The 18,728-nt window shown below is 34.3% G+C and overlaps 2 protein-coding genes across 3 annotated transcripts; one reads left to right on the top strand and one right to left on the bottom strand.

The window, feature by feature from the left end:
- The first annotated feature begins 1,683 nt into the window (after positions 1-1,683).
- On the top strand, positions 1,684-4,445 carry LOC114351483 (uncharacterized). Of its 2 annotated transcripts, XR_003655788.1 has the most exons (4): positions 1,684-1,860; positions 2,017-2,194; positions 2,521-2,679; positions 4,379-4,445. XR_003655788.1 is itself a non-coding variant. In XM_028302724.1 (3 exons), the coding sequence occupies exons 1-3, from the start codon at positions 1,742-1,744 to the stop codon at positions 2,587-2,589; spliced, it is 366 nt and encodes a 121-aa protein (XP_028158525.1). In that variant the 5' UTR covers positions 1,684-1,741; the 3' UTR covers positions 2,590-3,076. The 2 variants fall into 2 exon arrangements, 1 of the variants encoding a protein (XP_028158525.1); XM_028302724.1 differs by lacking the exon at positions 4,379-4,445 and having other exon boundaries at positions 2,521-3,076.
- Positions 4,446-7,417: 2,972 nt separating this feature from the next.
- CPR32 (cuticular protein RR-1 motif 32) lies at positions 7,418-11,988 on the bottom strand. Its single transcript, XM_028302725.1, has 4 exons — positions 11,890-11,988; positions 10,389-10,534; positions 8,723-8,877; positions 7,418-7,722 (listed from the first exon to the last, which is right to left on the bottom strand). The coding sequence occupies exons 1-4, from the start codon at positions 11,896-11,898 to the stop codon at positions 7,589-7,591; spliced, it is 444 nt and encodes a 147-aa protein (XP_028158526.1). The 5' UTR covers positions 11,899-11,988; the 3' UTR covers positions 7,418-7,588.
- Positions 11,989-18,728: the final 6,740 nt, after the last annotated feature.

The raw sequence follows: 18,728 nt of genomic DNA, 5'->3' as shown, positions 1-18,728 counted from the left end.
CCACAAAATCAACTTCGTACGAGTGAAAATAGTTTAAATACTATTTCCCGTGCTTGCAACATTTTTCTTTACTGCTTCGCCTCTATTAGTCGTAGAGTGATTGTATATATCCTATAGCCTTCCTCAATGTATGAGCTATTCAACACAAAAATAATGATTTCAATCAAACTAGTAATTCTTAAGATTAGCGCGTTCAAACAAACAAACAAAAAACTCTTCAGCGTTTTAATATGAACTTGTTGTTGTTGATTTTTGGCGTCGAACCTTAGACCAGGCATACGGCTAGGCAACGTAGTCATGCAGGAGGATACAAGGAAGAGGGGCAGCCACAGTAGGTAACACAGAGTCGTTCAGGTGAGTGCCAGGAAGAGGTGCAGCAACCGCAGTTAAGGAACGGCTGGGACGAACAAGGATAGGCGCATCAAGCTCGTAAGCCTTGATAGGGTTACACTGGTTGAGGTGGCCCTTTTCAAGACTTGGAAGCCTGTGGGTAACAAACCATTGGACGTGGAGAGGGTCATTAATTATACGTATATTTTCTACTTTGCCGAACTTTAGCGCGAGAACGGTTTGTCCAAAACATATGAATTTGGTCTTATTCAATGCAGGATTAAGTGCCCTTCAACCGTCATGAAGACCACTTTTTGATAGGGTAAGTCCTTTACGCGGTATAACCGGAAAACCGAAAAAATGCCCCTTTCGGGGGCCCCCACCACTTAAGCACAACTCCGTCGAAGTCGAAAACTTAGGAGAGTCTTAATGGGCAACCAATGAAGCCATTAAAACAATAAAATCTTTTGTAGGAATTATTTCCGATTTAAAAGCTAATTCTACTGGACTATTAGAATGTTACTAAAATTAGTTAGTTTCTTTTCATTCTAGTAAAATAATTAAAGCTCCTTGGAATTTCGTTGTTAGATCTCATCAGCTAGTATTCATTAGGTACTTCAAAGCGATCCTATTCAGCCCCATTATCTCTCTATGTCTGGTTCCGTCATCAATTGAACCTATCAAGGATATTTGGTATCCTAAAATACCTACTAACAAATACAATTTTAATAATGGTACCTAATTCATTATTAGTTCAATCTAGACATAAAAAGGTTTACTCTAGCTTTGAAAAACGTCAAAAATCTGTCAAACTACATACAAAAAGCACCAGTTGTCGTTAATGTTACGGTTAAAATAAGGTGGTGCAAGTCAGCCTTAATTTTTCAATCCCAACTATATATAATATTATAAATGCGAAAGTAACTCTGTCTGTCTGTCTATCTGTCTGTCTGTCTGTCTGTCTGTTACGCTTTCCCGCTTAAACCTCGCAACCGATTTTGATGAAATTTGGCATAGAGATAGTTTGAGTCCCGGGAAAGAACATAGGATAGTTTTTATCCCGGTTTTTGAAACAGGGACGCGCGCGATAATGTTTTTATGTGACAGACAAAATTCCACGCGGGCGAAGCCGCGGGCGGAAAGCTAGTGTAGTAATAATTGCTTCCTTATGATGATGTTATGCTTTAACATCACCTTATAGGTGATTATTTGTCTCATTATAGACGAAGACTTCCGAAGAGGAAACGGAGTGTCCAAATAAGTATACTTATTTACTACAAAAAATATGAAAAACAAGGCATGTTTTGTACGTATTAAACTTAAGGCAAACGTTTGTTTACCATCTCGTAAGGTTGCCGTGTTTGGGATATAGGTCTCGTAGTTTAGTGTGTGTTGTGTGTTTCAGGTGAATATGAATAAAAATATAGAATACGTTGTATTACTAAGTGCAGTATTATTGATAACGAGAAATGTAGATGCACAAACTGAATTTGATACAAGAAATATAGCAAACGGTGAATACTCATACATGTAAGTACAAATCTTTTACTAAATATTCAAATAATTTAGATTTTTGTGACTTTTTTTTAAGATTTAGATACCAAAATTTGGATTCAAACAGAAAGTGTATGTACTATTAAATAAATAATAAATAAAGTTGATCACCTATCCAACTTTTTTTATCAGGTATGAAGACGATTTCCAAAGTAAAAGCGAGACTGCTAAGCATGATGACCAAGGTGACCTGAAAGTCAAGGGTCAGTACAAATATGTAGTTGACAACAAACAGTACACGATAACCTACACGAGTGACAAAGACGGCTATCATGCAAAAGTTGCCGTCGTGGATTTATCACAATCAGACGTAAGTAGAAAAGTGTATAGCTATTTCTTAAATGTTTGATTTCACTTAAGATGGGAATCTATAGTGAATAACTGTATAAAAATACAGGTTGACTTTCCAATGAGTTAAAATTTTAGGATTTGTCTCATGTTTGGGGAATATACTATGTATCATGAATTCATGAGTAGAATCTTGATTTAAAAGGATGCCAACGATTTCAAAGTCACCCTGTATAATGTACGTTACACATGTATAGTTGTATGTTTGGTTTGTTTTGTTCTATTGGCTAAAATTCAATTTTGAAAATGAAAATGTTGACCTATACAATAACAAGATATTTTTTGCAGTATAATGAAGATGATATCAGCGACCGCTTCGGCTCAGAGATGGTATTGGCTTCACTTGTAGGCAAATGATCGAAATTGTAAAAAATACTGGATATCGATGGATTTAAACACAACACTTCACCTCTCTACACCTTTCCTATAAGATTTACTAACTCATAGGTAGGTACGTAAACGTATGTAACCCATGCGGTAGAATGTTTCTGTTAATGATGAATGAGTTGAATCAATGTTTTAGCAAATAAAAAAAATTGCCAGCATTTAAAAAATGATTCAAAAATGATCTCATCTACTTCAACAAAGTGTACAACATTTGTTCTATGAGTTTTAACATAACTCAATGCCTACATTAGCAGTTTCAACATTTAATACTTATACGTTAGAAGTCTCATTTATAAACGAAATTATTAAATAACCCTGTATTTTATAATTCGAATAACAATACTTTTTAGAAGTCAAAGATCAAACCAGTCCAATTATGGAGCTGAATAAGGCTACTAAAACAAAAACTTATTTTCAACATAAATAAATACCTAATTGTCTACAAAACCTTTGATAAAAAATAATTATAATACGGTTGATGGAATATTTAATAAATGATTTATGGCTGACACGGTCTGACACACAAACATGGCGAAAGCTTCGATCACGTTGACCGATGTCGCAAGCGTGACCGAAGACACATTGTAATATAATCTGCCCGAAGCCCTCAATGTAACTATTGCTTTCTATGACATAATACGTCCCATTGTCCGACAGTTTAATTAAAAGTTCTAGTGCCAAAAGTAAGGTAGTAAGGTAGAGAGTGCCCTCTTTAGTCTCAGTGCCCGCTTTGGACCCACCTCTCCTACAAGTTTACTTTTAGTATTTACATACAAATTACTGGTAATCGGGCAGAAGTATGATCTGAGAATTCATTTAAAGAAGCTGTATTTTATTTAGTGCCTAATTTGCATTGTATTAACATAGTCTATCCTTCCGGGTTATTATTACTGCACTTGTTTACAAATTAAGGCTGCATTTTAATGAACAAGTGCGTGTACTCTTGAGATAATGATCTTATCTTGTTCAAAAAAATATCAGAATAAACTGGGAATTTTATACCAATGACTTTCAATACTCAATATTTTATTGTATCCTTTAAGTACTTAAAATCAGAGCAAACTTTTTTTATTCATCGCTTCAATTTGGCCAAATTCTTTAGAATATTTTGATATAAATATTGTGAAGTTTCATCAAAATCGGTTCACTAGCTTTTGTATGAAACATCCATCTATCCTCACATTCTTTTACATTAATAGGCTGAGTTGCACCATCTTACTATAACTTTTAAAAACGTTAAAAATCATCAAACTCCATACAAAAAGCACCGGATAATGTTATCGTTACGGTTATAAAATAAGGTGGTGCTGCAGTTTTAGTAATGTATGAAAAATCCATCTATTCATCAGCTCACATTCTTTTAAATTATTAGTAGGAAGTAGAAGAAGATTGCTATTAGTATTTTAGTAATGTACCTTCATACGAATTATGAATTTCGTCAGTACAACCTCTGACCTTTAGGGTCGTCATCCTTGTAATCTGTGGTTGAACAGCTCGTGACCCAGTCTTACCTAAAATCACTGTTGAAGGCCATCAAAATATTCTTAGAACAATCATAACAAGCAAAGTCAAATACTTAACCTTAAATCAAAGAAGTTGGTGCGTGGTTGTTCAAATCCGACATTTTTGCCACTTACTTAGCTTAGTTTATTTATGTAGAACCAAATGATGAATCGCATTTACTATAACTTAGTTTTTTTTTACCTTGCTTAGTAAATGTCATCCTAGTGCTCTCACAGATTGTCCGTTTTTTTTTCAGATTTGCGAAGCTCTACTATGCTCCCAAATCTGTGTTCCAGTACAGCTCGATTTAAATTATATGCAGGATGTGATAATACATATAAAATTAGAAGTAGAAAAAATATTGAATTCAGTATCACATCTATTAATATAGTATTAACAATACAATTATAAATGGACAATACTGTGCCTATACGCTAAAGCTTACAGCATTTTCCTTTATACATAATATGTCATAAATTATAATGTGTACGGTGTGTACCTACTTAGTTTCATTGAATTCAATCACGTTCCTAGGGGAAAAAATTAAACACCGTTCTTAGAAGTTTTTCTAAGAATTCAAGTTTGATCATCAGGATGTGGAGAATACGTGCTATTCGGCTTCGTGATAGCTTTTTCTACACTCAATATTTCCTAGAATATGTTTTTCATGAATATACCTAATTTAATAACACTTTATAAAGTAGTTAGCACCATCTACTGTCAAAGCTACAAACTAAATTACATCGGCAATCAATGCTATAATGTTTAGGTCAATACACCAACGTGTGCGAGTCAGGTTATACTGTTCTCTCATGATGATGCTAGTATTACATCGTGTTACGAGAGCTTTCATGTAGATGGCGTGCTTTAGAACTTTTAATGCAGCAAACATACGAGCGTTTCCCCTCGGCATCGCACCCCTGAATTTTAATCTCGTAAAAAATCTCTTCTTCTATAAAATATAGGTACAGGGTGGCTCAGAAGAAAATTCACTTTTGAAAATTCAAGGTACATTTTTATAGAACTTTAACTATTGCAATTATTTAATGCAATTTTTATTGTTACCTTGCATTCTTGCCATATTTACAGAGGTAACTATAGTTATGAATGACACTGAACACAAATCAGTAAAAAAACAATGTCCTAAAATTTACTTTTTTAAACTTGAGTATGTTATTTTATCGACAATCTTCTCAATTTTTAAACATCTATTGGAGTTTTTAAAATTATTTTTGACAATTTGTAAAAATCTGTCGCCCACTGTTTATTCCATTGCGCCTGTTGAATGTGTGAGACAAAATTGGTTTACTTCAATTTGTACTGCAAAATTAAATTTACTAAAAACTCAGTGTGCTTTCTTTACAGTAGTCTCTTGTTTATCTAAAATAATAGGTATTGTTCCCTACTTTTATCTCTGTGAATATGGCAAGGATGCAAAGTAACACCCTGTATAAGTAGGAAGGAAGGACGTACATACAACTATTATCATAATACTAGTTTACAGCGCCAGCGCGAGTAACTATACCGCCAAATCCTCCATTTCCCTCTGAAAACTTAGAGGGTCGAGCTCATGAAATGTACCTACTTAGATTAAAATAAATGATCTGATAATATTTTTTATTATTTTTTCTTTCCCATATTTTAATGTGACATATTTTTACTTGAATGCACTGTGGACAAGCCAATAGGAAGGGTTAAAATTTTACAAGTCTATACGTAAAGTATGTCTGTCTGTATTTACGTAGGTTCCTCTACAGCTAAACAGTGCTTAAATTATTTACCAATCGATTTATCACTCTACGTGGGTGGTGAGTTTTCGATAATAAATGATAACTTCGATATTTTGTACATTCTACTACGGCTTAACTTTTTGATTAATCGTCTTCGATCATTTGATTTTCGATCTCTACTCTGCATCTTTTCAGGCAAAAGCGCATATATTTTTTTTACAAAATAAAAGTAAGATGGCACAGTGTTTAGTACATATAGGTAAACGATATCAAAACTGTAAAGCAAGTATAAAAGACGCCAGCCAAAGTTGCAACATTGCAACTAACGCATAAGTACCTAATATTTTTTTGGTTATTCAAGTGGTTTTGTTGCGAGTTTCCTAGTAAAGTAAGTAGGTGTTAATGAGGCTCAATTAGGTTCACTTACACCATAATTACCAATACATTTTCAAGACAAATTCTAATAAAAACACTGAAAAGATTCTGAAAACTATACAGGGTGAAAACGATAAGTGATCTCACTCGATTATCTCTAAACTATACAAGACGTCCCTTACATGACTAACACCCGTATTCACAAACGATGCTTGCTTAAGTGAAGCAGCATATCAAACGCACAGCGTTGAATAGAGCTCTGTGATTGGTTCGCGTGTCACCCTGTGCGTCCAGGCGCACTGTGAGACCTCATAGTAATGTTTGTGAATACGAGCGTAAAACTCTCTTATCTCAGTTTTGCCACTTTCTCAAAACTTTTTTTCAAGTTATTGTTTAGATACGTTAGCTACACACGTGTCTATAAGTTGAGAACCAATGTAAGTACATACAGATGATACAGATACGTGAGTTAGAGAAAATCGTAGACAATGGAAGCAGGAAAAAAATTGTAGTCCTAACTCAAATCGCCAAAAGACTGAGATAGGATAGTTACTCATGCGAGGGACGAAGATATCGAAAAATAGTTACTAAAAGTGCTTCACTAGCTCTATCAAACGGTATCAATAAATAGATTACAGAATAAACTGAATCTATCCGAAAATTTCCATGCTTTCAGCTTCCATACTGTATAGCTTTTCAATTGAAATTGTTGTGAAAATATCAAAATAAAGTACATCTTATCATTTATTAGTAGTTTTTTCAACTTACTTTCAACTTTTGATGGAGTTGGTTAATAAATAAGCTGAGTTTAAACTTCAAAGGTTGCCTTTGCTACTCATAAAGAAAGAAAGAAAAGATCAACTTTATTTGGCACAAATTTTGACCTGCCTATCTTAGCTGCTCTGGGAGCATAATTAATGCTTATGCATTATTTAGGATATTTATAGCTTTTGTTAGCTCTTAATTTACTACTGATGGCATTAACTGTCAAATCGTGTTGTGTTATACATATTTATTAGTTCCACTTAGGTACATTTTAAACTGCGCAACAGAATGGTTTATTTCAAGGAAATGTTTTGTATTAATGTGTTTTTTATTCTTTTTATTTCATGACTTTTGTAATTTCACATTATTATTTCTGGACAAATTAGAGGTAAATAGGTCAGTTCGTAAGACATAAACAACACAGATAAACTTGTTTTTTTTATTAATCTCTTAATATTCTTATAATATAAAAATCACAGTAGGTAACAAAGTTGTTATGATACTTATACTAAGTATTCATTTACATCAGTTCAATGTTTCCCTTATTGGCAGTGTCGTGGGTTTTTTTGTGGCTGGGACATTAAAATGTTGGGTCCTTAGCCGCGGAAGGGCTGGGCTTGGAACGCCTGCTGGGGTTGCTGGGGGTGGGACTCGATGTACTGGAGAGCGCGGGCGATGGCCTCTGGGATTGGGGGAGGGGTGGGGATATGGGCACCCTCAGCGTGGAAACCTGAAAATTTAATTAATATATTAAAAACAAATCTATTAGTAAGCTATGTACAAATTAAAAATCATGAAATTGATTGATTGGCAAAGTCTCGTACAATGATTGACTTAAAATTATGTCAAGAAAATCATACTTTAGTATTATTTTAGTAAGGCTAAAATAAATTTAATAACTATTGAAATGTTTGTTTGTAAGTGTGTAATAATGTTACAGAACATGTAAAAATATTAAGATACAATTTATTGTAAGTCGAAAACAATTCAGCTTTAGGTACATCAGTGTACGTTTACTCTATTCAAGTCATGTCCATACTTTATTCTAATAAATTTAATTGTTACAAATTAAACGAACGATTCGTTTCAGCCGAATGTCGTCCAGCTAATTTTAATGAGATATTTATATTGATAAAATATTTAAAAAATACTTTAAGTATTTGAACATTTACGCGTATGACGCATGCATGACTGACTTTGTATGCTAGACACGGAGATGTTGTCACTATCCTAATGTAGGCAGTAATGGATACCATTTGTAAGCTAGATTATGTTTAAGAGACAAAGTAATGTAAACTATGAGATGCACTCATGTCATAAAGATTTGTATCTACATTTAAAAGACCGACTAGTCGGTAGAATATAATATTTTATCAAGTCAGTATTCTTAAGGACTCTACACACCTAGCCTGCCCGCTCCTAAGCGGCTTTATTTCATAAGAATCACATCGACAAGTTTTAGCCTAAGCGCAGACCACCGATTTTTAGTTGGCCGATAGTTGGGCCCAATTTTATAATCTGTATGAAGAATCGTCCGATACAAAACCAATCAGTGTAATGTATCCCGATCCAACTATAGGCCAAATAAAAGTGTGTGGTCTGCGCCTAGGCTTACCTGCGCATATCGCAACATGCCAAAAGAATCGAAAAAAATCGAATTTTAATAACATATCAAAAATCGACAACTCATGTCGGCGGGTTAATGTGTAGACTGTCCATAATATGCATACCGTTCTCATCAGCGATGTAGCTGACAGAGATGGGAATTCCTTCGGGAGAAGTGTATGTGAAGGAGCCTTGAGCAACCTGAGCCTCGGCGTCCTTGTTGCCAGCGTTCTTCAGGTATCCTTGCTCATTAGCTGCGATGCCATTTCCAGTTTCATAGCTGAAAAAAGTTTTCATTAACATTAAAAAGAATCAAAATTTTCCAAAATTCCTATCGACCAAGCGCCGCATGTGGAACTGGATCGGCCACACTCTCCGAAGGGATCCCGATCACATCCCCAAGCAGGCTCTTGATTGGGAACCCCCAAGGAAAACGCAAAATGATCGCCCCAAGCAAACTTGGCCGCGTACAGTAGCAGACGAGGCAAAGAAAATCGGTATGTCTTGGAGCGAGATCAAACGTGAAGTTCAAGACCGTACGCAATGGAGGGCTGTTGTGAACGCCCCCTACGAATTTAAGTCAAAAAGAAATCAATTGTTCACAAGGAAGTGAGTTTATAGTAAAAAAATCGCGTGAACACAACAGGATGGTGCAAGTAAAGACTGATACCATTATTGCAAAATGGTTTCATAAATCACATAGCTCTATAAACAACGAGAATTATCTCGGCTCGAGGCGAACTTCCACACACTTGTAAAGATCAAATCTAATGAGAGGTTCTGCCAGAACGTTTTCGTTCGCCCAAGATGCATTTTACACGTACCAACAATAAACAGGTCAAAACATTCGTATCACTCTTAACTCTTTATTGGCGGAAACGTTCGTATCCTTTATGTAGAAAAACAGCCCTTAATATCGTACCAACAATAGTCTTGTTTGCACAATAATATCGTAAAATATTTTTTATAGTTGAAGACCCCGGAAAGAACATTAAGATCGTTTTTATACCCAAAATCATCCTTCATTGTCATAAATTGGGATACACTCACCAAATGACAGACCGAAATTGACGACCCGAGGAAAAAGACGAGGTAAGTAGATATTTCTGCAATGCTGTTTCGTAAACAACTGTTGAACTACGAAATACTTTGTTCAGATGAGTCGAGAAACAAGAAAATATGGGTGATATGTCAATATGAGTCTGATACGAGCTTTAAGCTGTATTAAAATGTTAATTCGCGTTGCACCTGAGCCAATTTGTTGCGCAAGTAGGGCTGGGCGCGCTGATGACTCTACAAATTCAGCGCTTAATATACTTGACTCTTCGAGAATTCCCATTATAATCTTATAGACTTCGATTACACAATTTGATAGAGATAAAATCAAATCAGAAATATCCAAACAATGTGTAGAACTCGTTAAGAGAACGAAGAGAACAAGGAGGAAAGAAGATATCTACAGGGTAGCAGAAAAGAAACTTGTTGCCCAGAACGTTATCAGGTAACGTAACGTCAGGTACCTACACTTGATTCTAGTGAACATGATACATATAGGTAGGTGTGTGGTGGTACTAGGGATACCTTTCAGTAAGATTAATAAAAACTAATGCTGAAACTGAAGTGGCGGTAGGGCAAGCTATATTGGGATTATGTACTCGTGTGCTCTGCGTACGTCTAATAAAAATATTGAATTTGTACTTTCGTCAAGTTTTTATGGTACAGAAAAGTATTAATGGACTTTATAACTTAAAATTTACTAGTATTATTTTAATGAACAAAGTGTGTACAAACTTGTATTGATAGGAACCGTCGAAATTAATTTCCTGTGACTGTTTGACGATGGGAATTTGTTGTCCTTGTTGGTACTGAGACTGCGGCTGGTACTGGAACTGAGGAGCGGCGCAAGCCACAGCGGCCAGGACAGACAGAACCACGAACTGTAAATATATTTCTTTGTTAACACTGGTTTGCCACTTAGCATGGATTATTGTGTTTTCATGCATTTCTTCGACGGAGACTGTATGGACTGTACTGCTTAAATGAAGGAGAAAATCGAACGCACAACGTTGAATAGAGCTCTGTGATTGGTTCGTGTGTCTCAGCAGGGGTGCGTCCACGCACTCCACACGCACTGTGAGACCTCATAGTAATGTTTGTGAATACGGGCGTTAGTATAATATATTCCAAGTAATAGGACTAAGGTCTAATTTATTTTATTTATTAGGACAACCAATAAAACAAACACGCATAGGTACATGGAATTACTAGTATTAACTAAAAGTGCTTAGAACTGAGTGTTATTTAAAGGCTGCCATGGCATGCAATCGATATTTATTTACTGATGAACTTGACAGCCTTCGTATCGTGGACGATCCACTTTCTTACATAACAGAATAATGTTGACAAACAGTGACAACGGCAGAAATAAATATCAATCTTGACTAATTTCGCTTACATCTTGAGGTCAGTAGGTATATTCTATTGCAAAATAAAATACCTATCGAAATGGCATATAATCCAAAACAATTTTATTGTTATATCGAAGCGTTAAAATACTAAAACATATCATTTAGGCAGTTATGTTAACTATGCAATAAAAATATTGCATTGTTGCGAGCGGGTAATAGTCAAAAAAGTAATTTATGTGGGAAAAATGCTACCAGATTCTATGTTGTCCTTTGTTGGACGTATCGTATCATCGGCATTGTTCAGTGTTCATGAACAACAGGGCACGGGAATGAGAAGCCATTGATGGAGACATGAGGTGACAACCGGTAGCGACTCTTGCGCATACAATAGATTACAACATCACGCCTACTTTGTATGAGCCATTGAACTCTACATATTTTTTAATTATTACTTTAAATGTTGCTTTATCCGAGCTTCATGAAATCACAATTTTATTGGCATGCTTAACGAAAATATTGTTTAAGTTACAATATGAACCACTTAAGTTAATTAAATAGTAACAACCAAATATTATCAATGTTTTCATTGTAATTTAAAAAGTAAATTAGTATTTTTAGTAACCTAGATTTTAATTCAGTATTGATATTTAAACATTTCGTAAAGCTGTTGTATAAATAGATTAATGATTTTTTGGACCACAAAGCAGAAATAAATTAATATGGTTAGTTATCAATCAAGTTATCTATCAACTAGTTTGGCGGCAATTAAAGCATTATGAATGACTGTTAATTAAATCAGTTTTGTTATTTAGATCACTCAATCACTTTTGGAAGCGTTATCAACCTAATATCACTTGTAACTGTATCACCACTGATGCACTCACCGATTTCATTGTTATTGTTTAAAAATGAATGGAAGAGCTGATGATCTTCGGTGGATGTGTGTTGCGGGAATGATTTTTCAGATCGGCAGCCGCTGCTTTTATACGGAGTGGCGGTGCAACATGAAATTGAACTTCGCAGCGACTTCAAAGCAGATGACACCGCCCGCCCTCTCGCGGACGCCTCCTTCAAACTCGAAATCCTCGTTAATAATTCAATTAAATTATGTATATGTAACTGAGCTCCTAATTTATGACCGCATGTTTTAAGAATAAGAAATACACTTCGGACACTTAATAAATCGTAGGACTTGACACTATCGTCGAAACCTTGGAGTTACATGCAGTATTTTATTTTAAAAGGATTACCCTACAAAATATATCACAGCTTTGCGAAAATGGACAGTGTCATGGCTTTTTTTATTCATTGAAGCATTATGTATGTCTACTATTTTCATATTGAAATAATAATAACAGAATAAGAAGGCATGAATTGGGTTAGCTTTTTATAGCAATTTCTTTACTTAAATCATAAGTAATTGTGAAGTTTCATTCAACTGATGCATTTAATCTACATGCTGATAATTTAGTTATCGACTTACCAATGTACACCTTTGAGATATTTGCTAAATTAGAGATAACTAAGATTGCAGTAGCCATTAACCTTTGAAATAACATTTAGTAGTCTGAATATAAAATGTTAAAAGTTATCTGTTCTAAGTTTTGAGAAGTTTGTGGTAAAGAATCATTAGAATATCCTGTTAACAAAATAACCCTCCTTTTTTCTTCGCGCTATAAAATGCATTGCTAGCCAAAGTTGCAAAGGTGACGCTATAGAGATGAGTCAAAAGCTAATCGCATAATAACACTTTACTGCTTTGTTTTACGAAGATAGGACATACATATAGTTACACACTATACATTATACATTGATACACAGTACATTTTCATAATAACAAATTGATCGAATGAAACTATCTACATATAACTGTTATAATTTAACTTTTACCCGCGGCTTTAACCGCATTAATTTCAGTCTGTCCTAGAAAGACTTTATCATTTTCTCCTTTTCAGAAACCGGGATAAAACGCCTAGTAAAATTAATAAATATCCTATATTTTGCTCTGGGCCTCAAAATATCTCAATGCATAATCAAAAATAGGACATAAGTACCTATGTAGTTTCCGATATTACAAGCTTTTTATTACTTACACATGTTTTTCACAATCAAGACATTCTACCAAGATAAATATCCGAGTTAAAATAAAACATAACAATAAAGTAATTTGTACACAGCGATGACATCTATCATAAGGTTGAACTTTTGTTTATCCAATAAAATTTTATGATAAATGCACAGACCCACGCAAATATTCGCGAGCTGTTATTTATAGAATAACTAATAGGTATACTTAATCTAAAGAAGGACTTCGATTTATCAACGCAATACCAACCTAAGTACTGACCTGAAAATCAACATAATTATTTTAGTATAATGACACTTAGCTTATACGTTTAACACGCCTAAAATTACCTACAAAGATAAGGTTTTATGACGTATAAAGGCGTTATTCTTGAACAGGTAAGACGTAAGCAAATCAAGCTCCACACTGTAGCATCAAGATGCGACACAAGTGTATTTGTAATAGGTACTATTTTTCAATATCTTAAGTCGACTAAACATAATGAAAAGTACCTAACACTTAATTTTAAAAAATCATTTAATTCAATGGCAGTTAGAGGTATGGTTGAGGATCCCGGGTGATAGTCATGTTTCATTAAGTGAAGATGCAGGCCGAGAGCTTCCTCGTTCTTTAAACAGGGTGGAATTTTGTAATTCCACCTGGAGGGAAAGTTACCTCTTATCGTAATACTGTACATATAAAATTTTACTCAAAGAAAACATTCCTTTATTTTTGAAGATTCTTAACTGCATTCAAAGATTTCTTTGAGTAAAATTTTTTATCTACTACACTACAGTTTTAAGAGTAACTATAATAATTTTCCTCCAGGTTGCATTACAAAATTCATCATTTAAACCATCGCTTAAGAGTTGTTTTTTTTGTTATGAAAATATAATTTATTATCTAGATGATTTTTCCACGTTCCGTAATATCGGATGGATGGATAATATTCCGATGATATTAAGCAAACTTTGTGGCTTACAATCCCAACTATCCCAACTAATATTATAAATGCGAAAGTAACTCTGTCTGTCTGTCTGTCTGTCTGTCTGTCTGTCTGTCTGTCTGTCTGTCTGTTACGCTTTCCCGCTTAAACCTCGCAACCGATTTTGATGAAATTTGGCATAGAGATAGTTTGAGTCCCGGGAAAGAACATAGGATAGTTTTTATCCCGGTTTTTGAGACAGGGCGTCCCTGTCCCATCGCGATAAAGTTTTTCAGTGACAGACAAAATTCCACGCGGGCGAAGCCGCGGTCGGAAAGCTAGTACGATATAATTTATGGTTGCATGTCACATTAACTCATTACCATGATNCCATTGGACATGGAGAGGGTCATTAATTATACGTATATTTTCTACTTTGCCGAACTTTAGCGCGAGAACGGTTTGTGGGTATTTCTTCGGGGGCAAAATTTTCGATGTCTTTGGGTATAGTTCAGTAACCAACTAATAAAATGGCATGTAATATTTTTTTTCGTATAGCTTAGCTATAGCCCTATCTGGCGCAAATTACATTTTTGACTTAATTGCTGTCTTTATACAAATTAAAAATATTTGAAGTGTGATTCTCTGATTCATATGGTGTGTCCGTTAGCCATTTTCCGGAACAAAATGGTTGATGTAGCATTTTCCTTTTGATATATCAATATAAATTAAAATTATTTCGAAAGCTAATGAGTTGTCCTTCTACAAAAAAAATGTGTCATAATTTTAATTAAGTTAGTTTGTTCGCAAAAAAATAAATAAACAGTGTCCGGCATAAAATACTGATTCATATGGCGTGAGCTGTTCTTGATCATAACTGGTCAGGTTTTAATCATGAGAGTCTGGTTTTTGGCGTGCAGGCAAGCCCATCTTGCAACGGATGAGCTAGAAGGCAGACGTGGAGCTGGTTGGCTTAGAACCCGGTGTGACGAAGGCAAATACTTGATTCATCTGTGCTTGGTTCAGGTGACATGCTGATTACAATGCCTACTTTATAAAATTATATTATTGCATTAAAATCATTTTTATACTATGAATAATGTATGTTTAAACAGTAAATAAGTAGTATATCCGTTAAGCTAGGAACCATAACACATGGATATTTGTTGCTTATTTTATGGCTAAATGGCGCAGTATGAAATTCNAATCGTATATGTCGAGATGTCACAGTGTCGTCGCAAATGGGCGAAATATCCTATATTTTGCTCTGGGCCTCAAAATATCTCAATGCATAATCAAAAATAGGACATAAGTACCTATGTAGTTTCCGATATTTTCACAATCAAGACATTCTACCAAGATAAATATCAGAGTTAAAATAAAACATAACAATAAAGTAATTTGTACACAGCGATGACATCTATCATAAGGTCGAACTTTTGTTTATCCAATAAAATTTTATTATAAATGCACAGACCCACGCAAATATTCGCGAGCTGTTATTTATAGAATAACTAATAGGTATACTTAATCTAAAGAAGGACTTCGATTTATCAACGCAATACCAACCTAAGTACTGACCTGAAAATCAACATATTATTTTAGTATAATGACACTTAGCTTATACGTTTAACACGCCTAAAATTACCTACAAAGATAAGGTTTTATGACGTATAAAGGCGTTATTCTTGAACAGGTAAGACGTAAGCAAATCAAGCTCCACACTGTAGCATCAAGATGCGACACAAGTGTATTTGTAATAGGTACTATTTTTCAATATCTTAAATTAAAATTATAGCCTGACCAGCCTAGACAAAACGCACTTTTTGATCGAATCGAAAATCGAATCCGTCAAAACTCCATACAAAAAAGGGGCTTTTCGACCACTTATCGACTGGTTTGCGATTATAATTTGCACTTTGTCTAGACCCACAAAACCCTGGCACAGAGGCATAAAAACTCTGGCATAGAGGCGCGTCAATTGCATTTGATAGTGCAACACTGAGTACAGTCGTACCTGTGTTAAATTAATAGGCTAACTTTATGTCAGGATTCAGGATTACGGGCTAATTTGATATTTTCATAAATTAACGAAAAAATATTATTATAGGTAACGTGGTTTAAATAAATGAAATGAAACCATCAATCGAGCTAGTAGGATTTATTTTATTATTCATCAATAATCAAATTCAGAACTTGAATATTCAACTGCAATGTCTGCTCATGAACGCTTCAAACTCGGCACTTCTTTCCCAATTCCATAAAATTCAACACTTAGAAAGTGACAAAAAACTTTAAAATAGTTAATTGAAACAAACCACAGCTAATTTTCATAGTGGACTGTACTATACGATAAACATGTCAGTCAATTTGATAACCTTTGTTGGAAACATTATTCAATGAAAATATTGTCCGAACCCTTGGTATTTCTCTTCGACAAATACTTTAACACATTGTGAACCACTTTTCTTTCACGACTATAAAAAGATTTTAGCAATTTCATTCACAAAATCAATTGCGCACATCTATATATATAAAAGAAAGTCGTGTTAGTTACTCCACTTATAACTCAAGAACGGCTGAACCGATTTAGCTGAAAATTATCAGGGAGGTAGTTTAGAGCCAGGAGAAGGACATAGGATACTTTTTATCCCGTTCGAAATTAAAAAAAAAAGTCTGCTTATTTATTGCCATTAAGGCGGAACAAAGTTCGCCGGGTCAGCTAGTTTAAAATAAAGTTTGTTTACACTTTGACAGCAATAGACTGACATGCAAGTTTGCATTTAACAAGTGTCATTTTTTTATAGTTACTTTTGTGAAGCCTCAATGTAACCTTGTTGGTGTTCAAATAAATAAATAAATAAATAAATAAACATGTCAATGAAGTTTTCAGTTACTGTTGCCATTAAAAGAAATTAGTACCATTAGTTTTCCGCAACATGGCGAGTTTTTTTATGTTCCTGGTCAGGCTATAATACTTAATTAAATAATTTCTTTTAATTCATCGGCAGTTAGAGGTATGGTTGAGGATCCCGGGTGATATTTATGTTTCATTAAGTGAAAATGCAGGCCGAGAGCTTCCTCGTTCTTTAAACAGGGTGGAATTTTGTAATGCCACCTGGAGGGAAAGTTACCTCTTAATACTGTACATATAAAATTTTACTCATAGAAAACATTCCTTTATTTTTGAAGATTCTTAACTGCATTCAAAGATTTCTTTGAGTAAAATTTTTTATCTACTACACTACAGTTTTAAGAGTATAATAATTTTCCTCCAGGTTGCATTACAAAATTCAGCCTGTAGATATAGGTAGATAATTATTCTTATTTTTGTGTAAGTAAAATAAATATCATTTTTTTAACCATCATTTAAACCATCGCTTAAGAGTTGTTTTTTTTGTTATGAAAACATAATTTATTATTTAGATGATTTTTCCACGTTCCGTAATATCGGATGGATGGATAATATTCCGATGATATTAAGCAAACTTTGTGTAAGCTCTTAATCTGGCTTACAATACGATATAATTTATGGTTGCATGTCACATTAACTCATTACCGTGAGTATGCATTAGATTCAGATGCATTTATTTTAATTCCATATTATATCATTAAACTAAAAGACTCAGATATTTAAACAAGTAAAGTAGATATTATGCAAATTATTAAAGTAATAAAGCAAAAGCTCGTACATAATCAAATTGTTAAAAATTCAGCAAGAAATCACAAATAGGTACCTAATGCAGTTTACAAAAATACATACCAAATCCGCCGACCCGGCGCCGATATGACTGGTCGACTTTTGACATGGTAACATGTTGTCAAAAGCCATAGCAAGTTTAGGTCGTCAACATGATTCTTTTGAAATAAAGCCGTCGACACTAAGCCGCGGGCTATCGGTGGATTTGTCTGTAGATTCTTTACATGTATCTACCTAGATGTGATTGAGATGTTTAAAGAAGTTTTTATTGAATAACCTTTATGAGTCGATTCATATAACAAGTTTTATAGAGTGAATATTGAGTGATAAATCGAGGACTCGTGGTAACCTTTGAGTATCACAGGCACTAGTAAAGTTTCAAATTGCCAATCATCCTGAGTTCTGACAAATGCCTGCCGGCAACGTTTAATTTACCTACAAACGATTCTTAAATGCATCTTTGGTGCAACAAACCCACAGCAGTACTTCCCAATTAGGTCATATATAAAGGTCAAAATTGTATTGATAATAACAAAAGGAAATCAATCTTAAAATAAAATACTTTGCTACTTTTATAAAACAAAATAATATGGCATCTGTATGACTTTTAAAATATTTTTCATCGCAAAGTTTGTCTCCTTTCCAAACAAACGTTAGTCAAGTTTGATATCATGAGATAAACTAAATCTGTAGCACTGGTTATAGCAGAGGCTCTTTGTCCAACAGTGGGATGCATAAGGTTCACAAAAACAATGAAATATTTATTCGTATTAATTACATTTTTCAATTTGTTTTAATGAAGTGCTTCTACCTCAAATGTTACGAACAGTTATGTGATCGCATAATGTATCTTTAGTTCTCAATGTTGCTATATTGAGTATCAAGCAAAATAGTTTATTGGGTCCAAATAATTGCACCAGTCAAGGTACAGTCACGGAATGAAAAGGTTCGTCAGTTTTCATATTGATTCCTTCAACGAATCGCGAGCACATATTACCTTTTGAAACTAAGTTACAGAATAATCTCGAGTTAG

This window comes from Ostrinia furnacalis, unplaced genomic scaffold, assembly GCF_004193835.3.
Source record: "Ostrinia furnacalis isolate ACB-3 unplaced genomic scaffold, ASM419383v2 OfSCF1146, whole genome shotgun sequence".
Lineage (NCBI taxonomy): Eukaryota > Metazoa > Arthropoda > Insecta > Lepidoptera > Crambidae > Ostrinia > Ostrinia furnacalis.
Note: the sequence above shows the minus strand (reverse complement) of the source record. Positions and strands in the feature narration are given on the sequence as shown.

Bases quoted from the DNA above. Each gene is read 5' to 3' on its own strand.
- LOC114351483 (XM_028302724.1), top strand. From the start codon at position 1,742: ATGAATAAAAATATAGAATACGTTGTATTACTAAGTGCAGTATTATTG. The intron at 1,861-2,016 runs GTAAGTACAAAT...TTTTTTTATCAG, and splicing joins AACGGTGAATACTCATACAT to GTATGAAGACGATTTCCAAA. The intron at 2,195-2,520 runs GTAAGTAGAAAA...TATTTTTTGCAG, and splicing joins TGGATTTATCACAATCAGAC to TATAATGAAGATGATATCAG.
- CPR32 (XM_028302725.1), bottom strand. The intron at 8,878-10,388 runs GTTTGTACACAC...AACTTTTTTCAG, and splicing joins GACGGTTCCTATCAATACAA to CTATGAAACTGGAAATGGCA. The intron at 7,723-8,722 runs GTATGCATATTA...TTAAATTTTCAG, and splicing joins CTACATCGCTGATGAGAACG to GTTTCCACGCTGAGGGTGCC.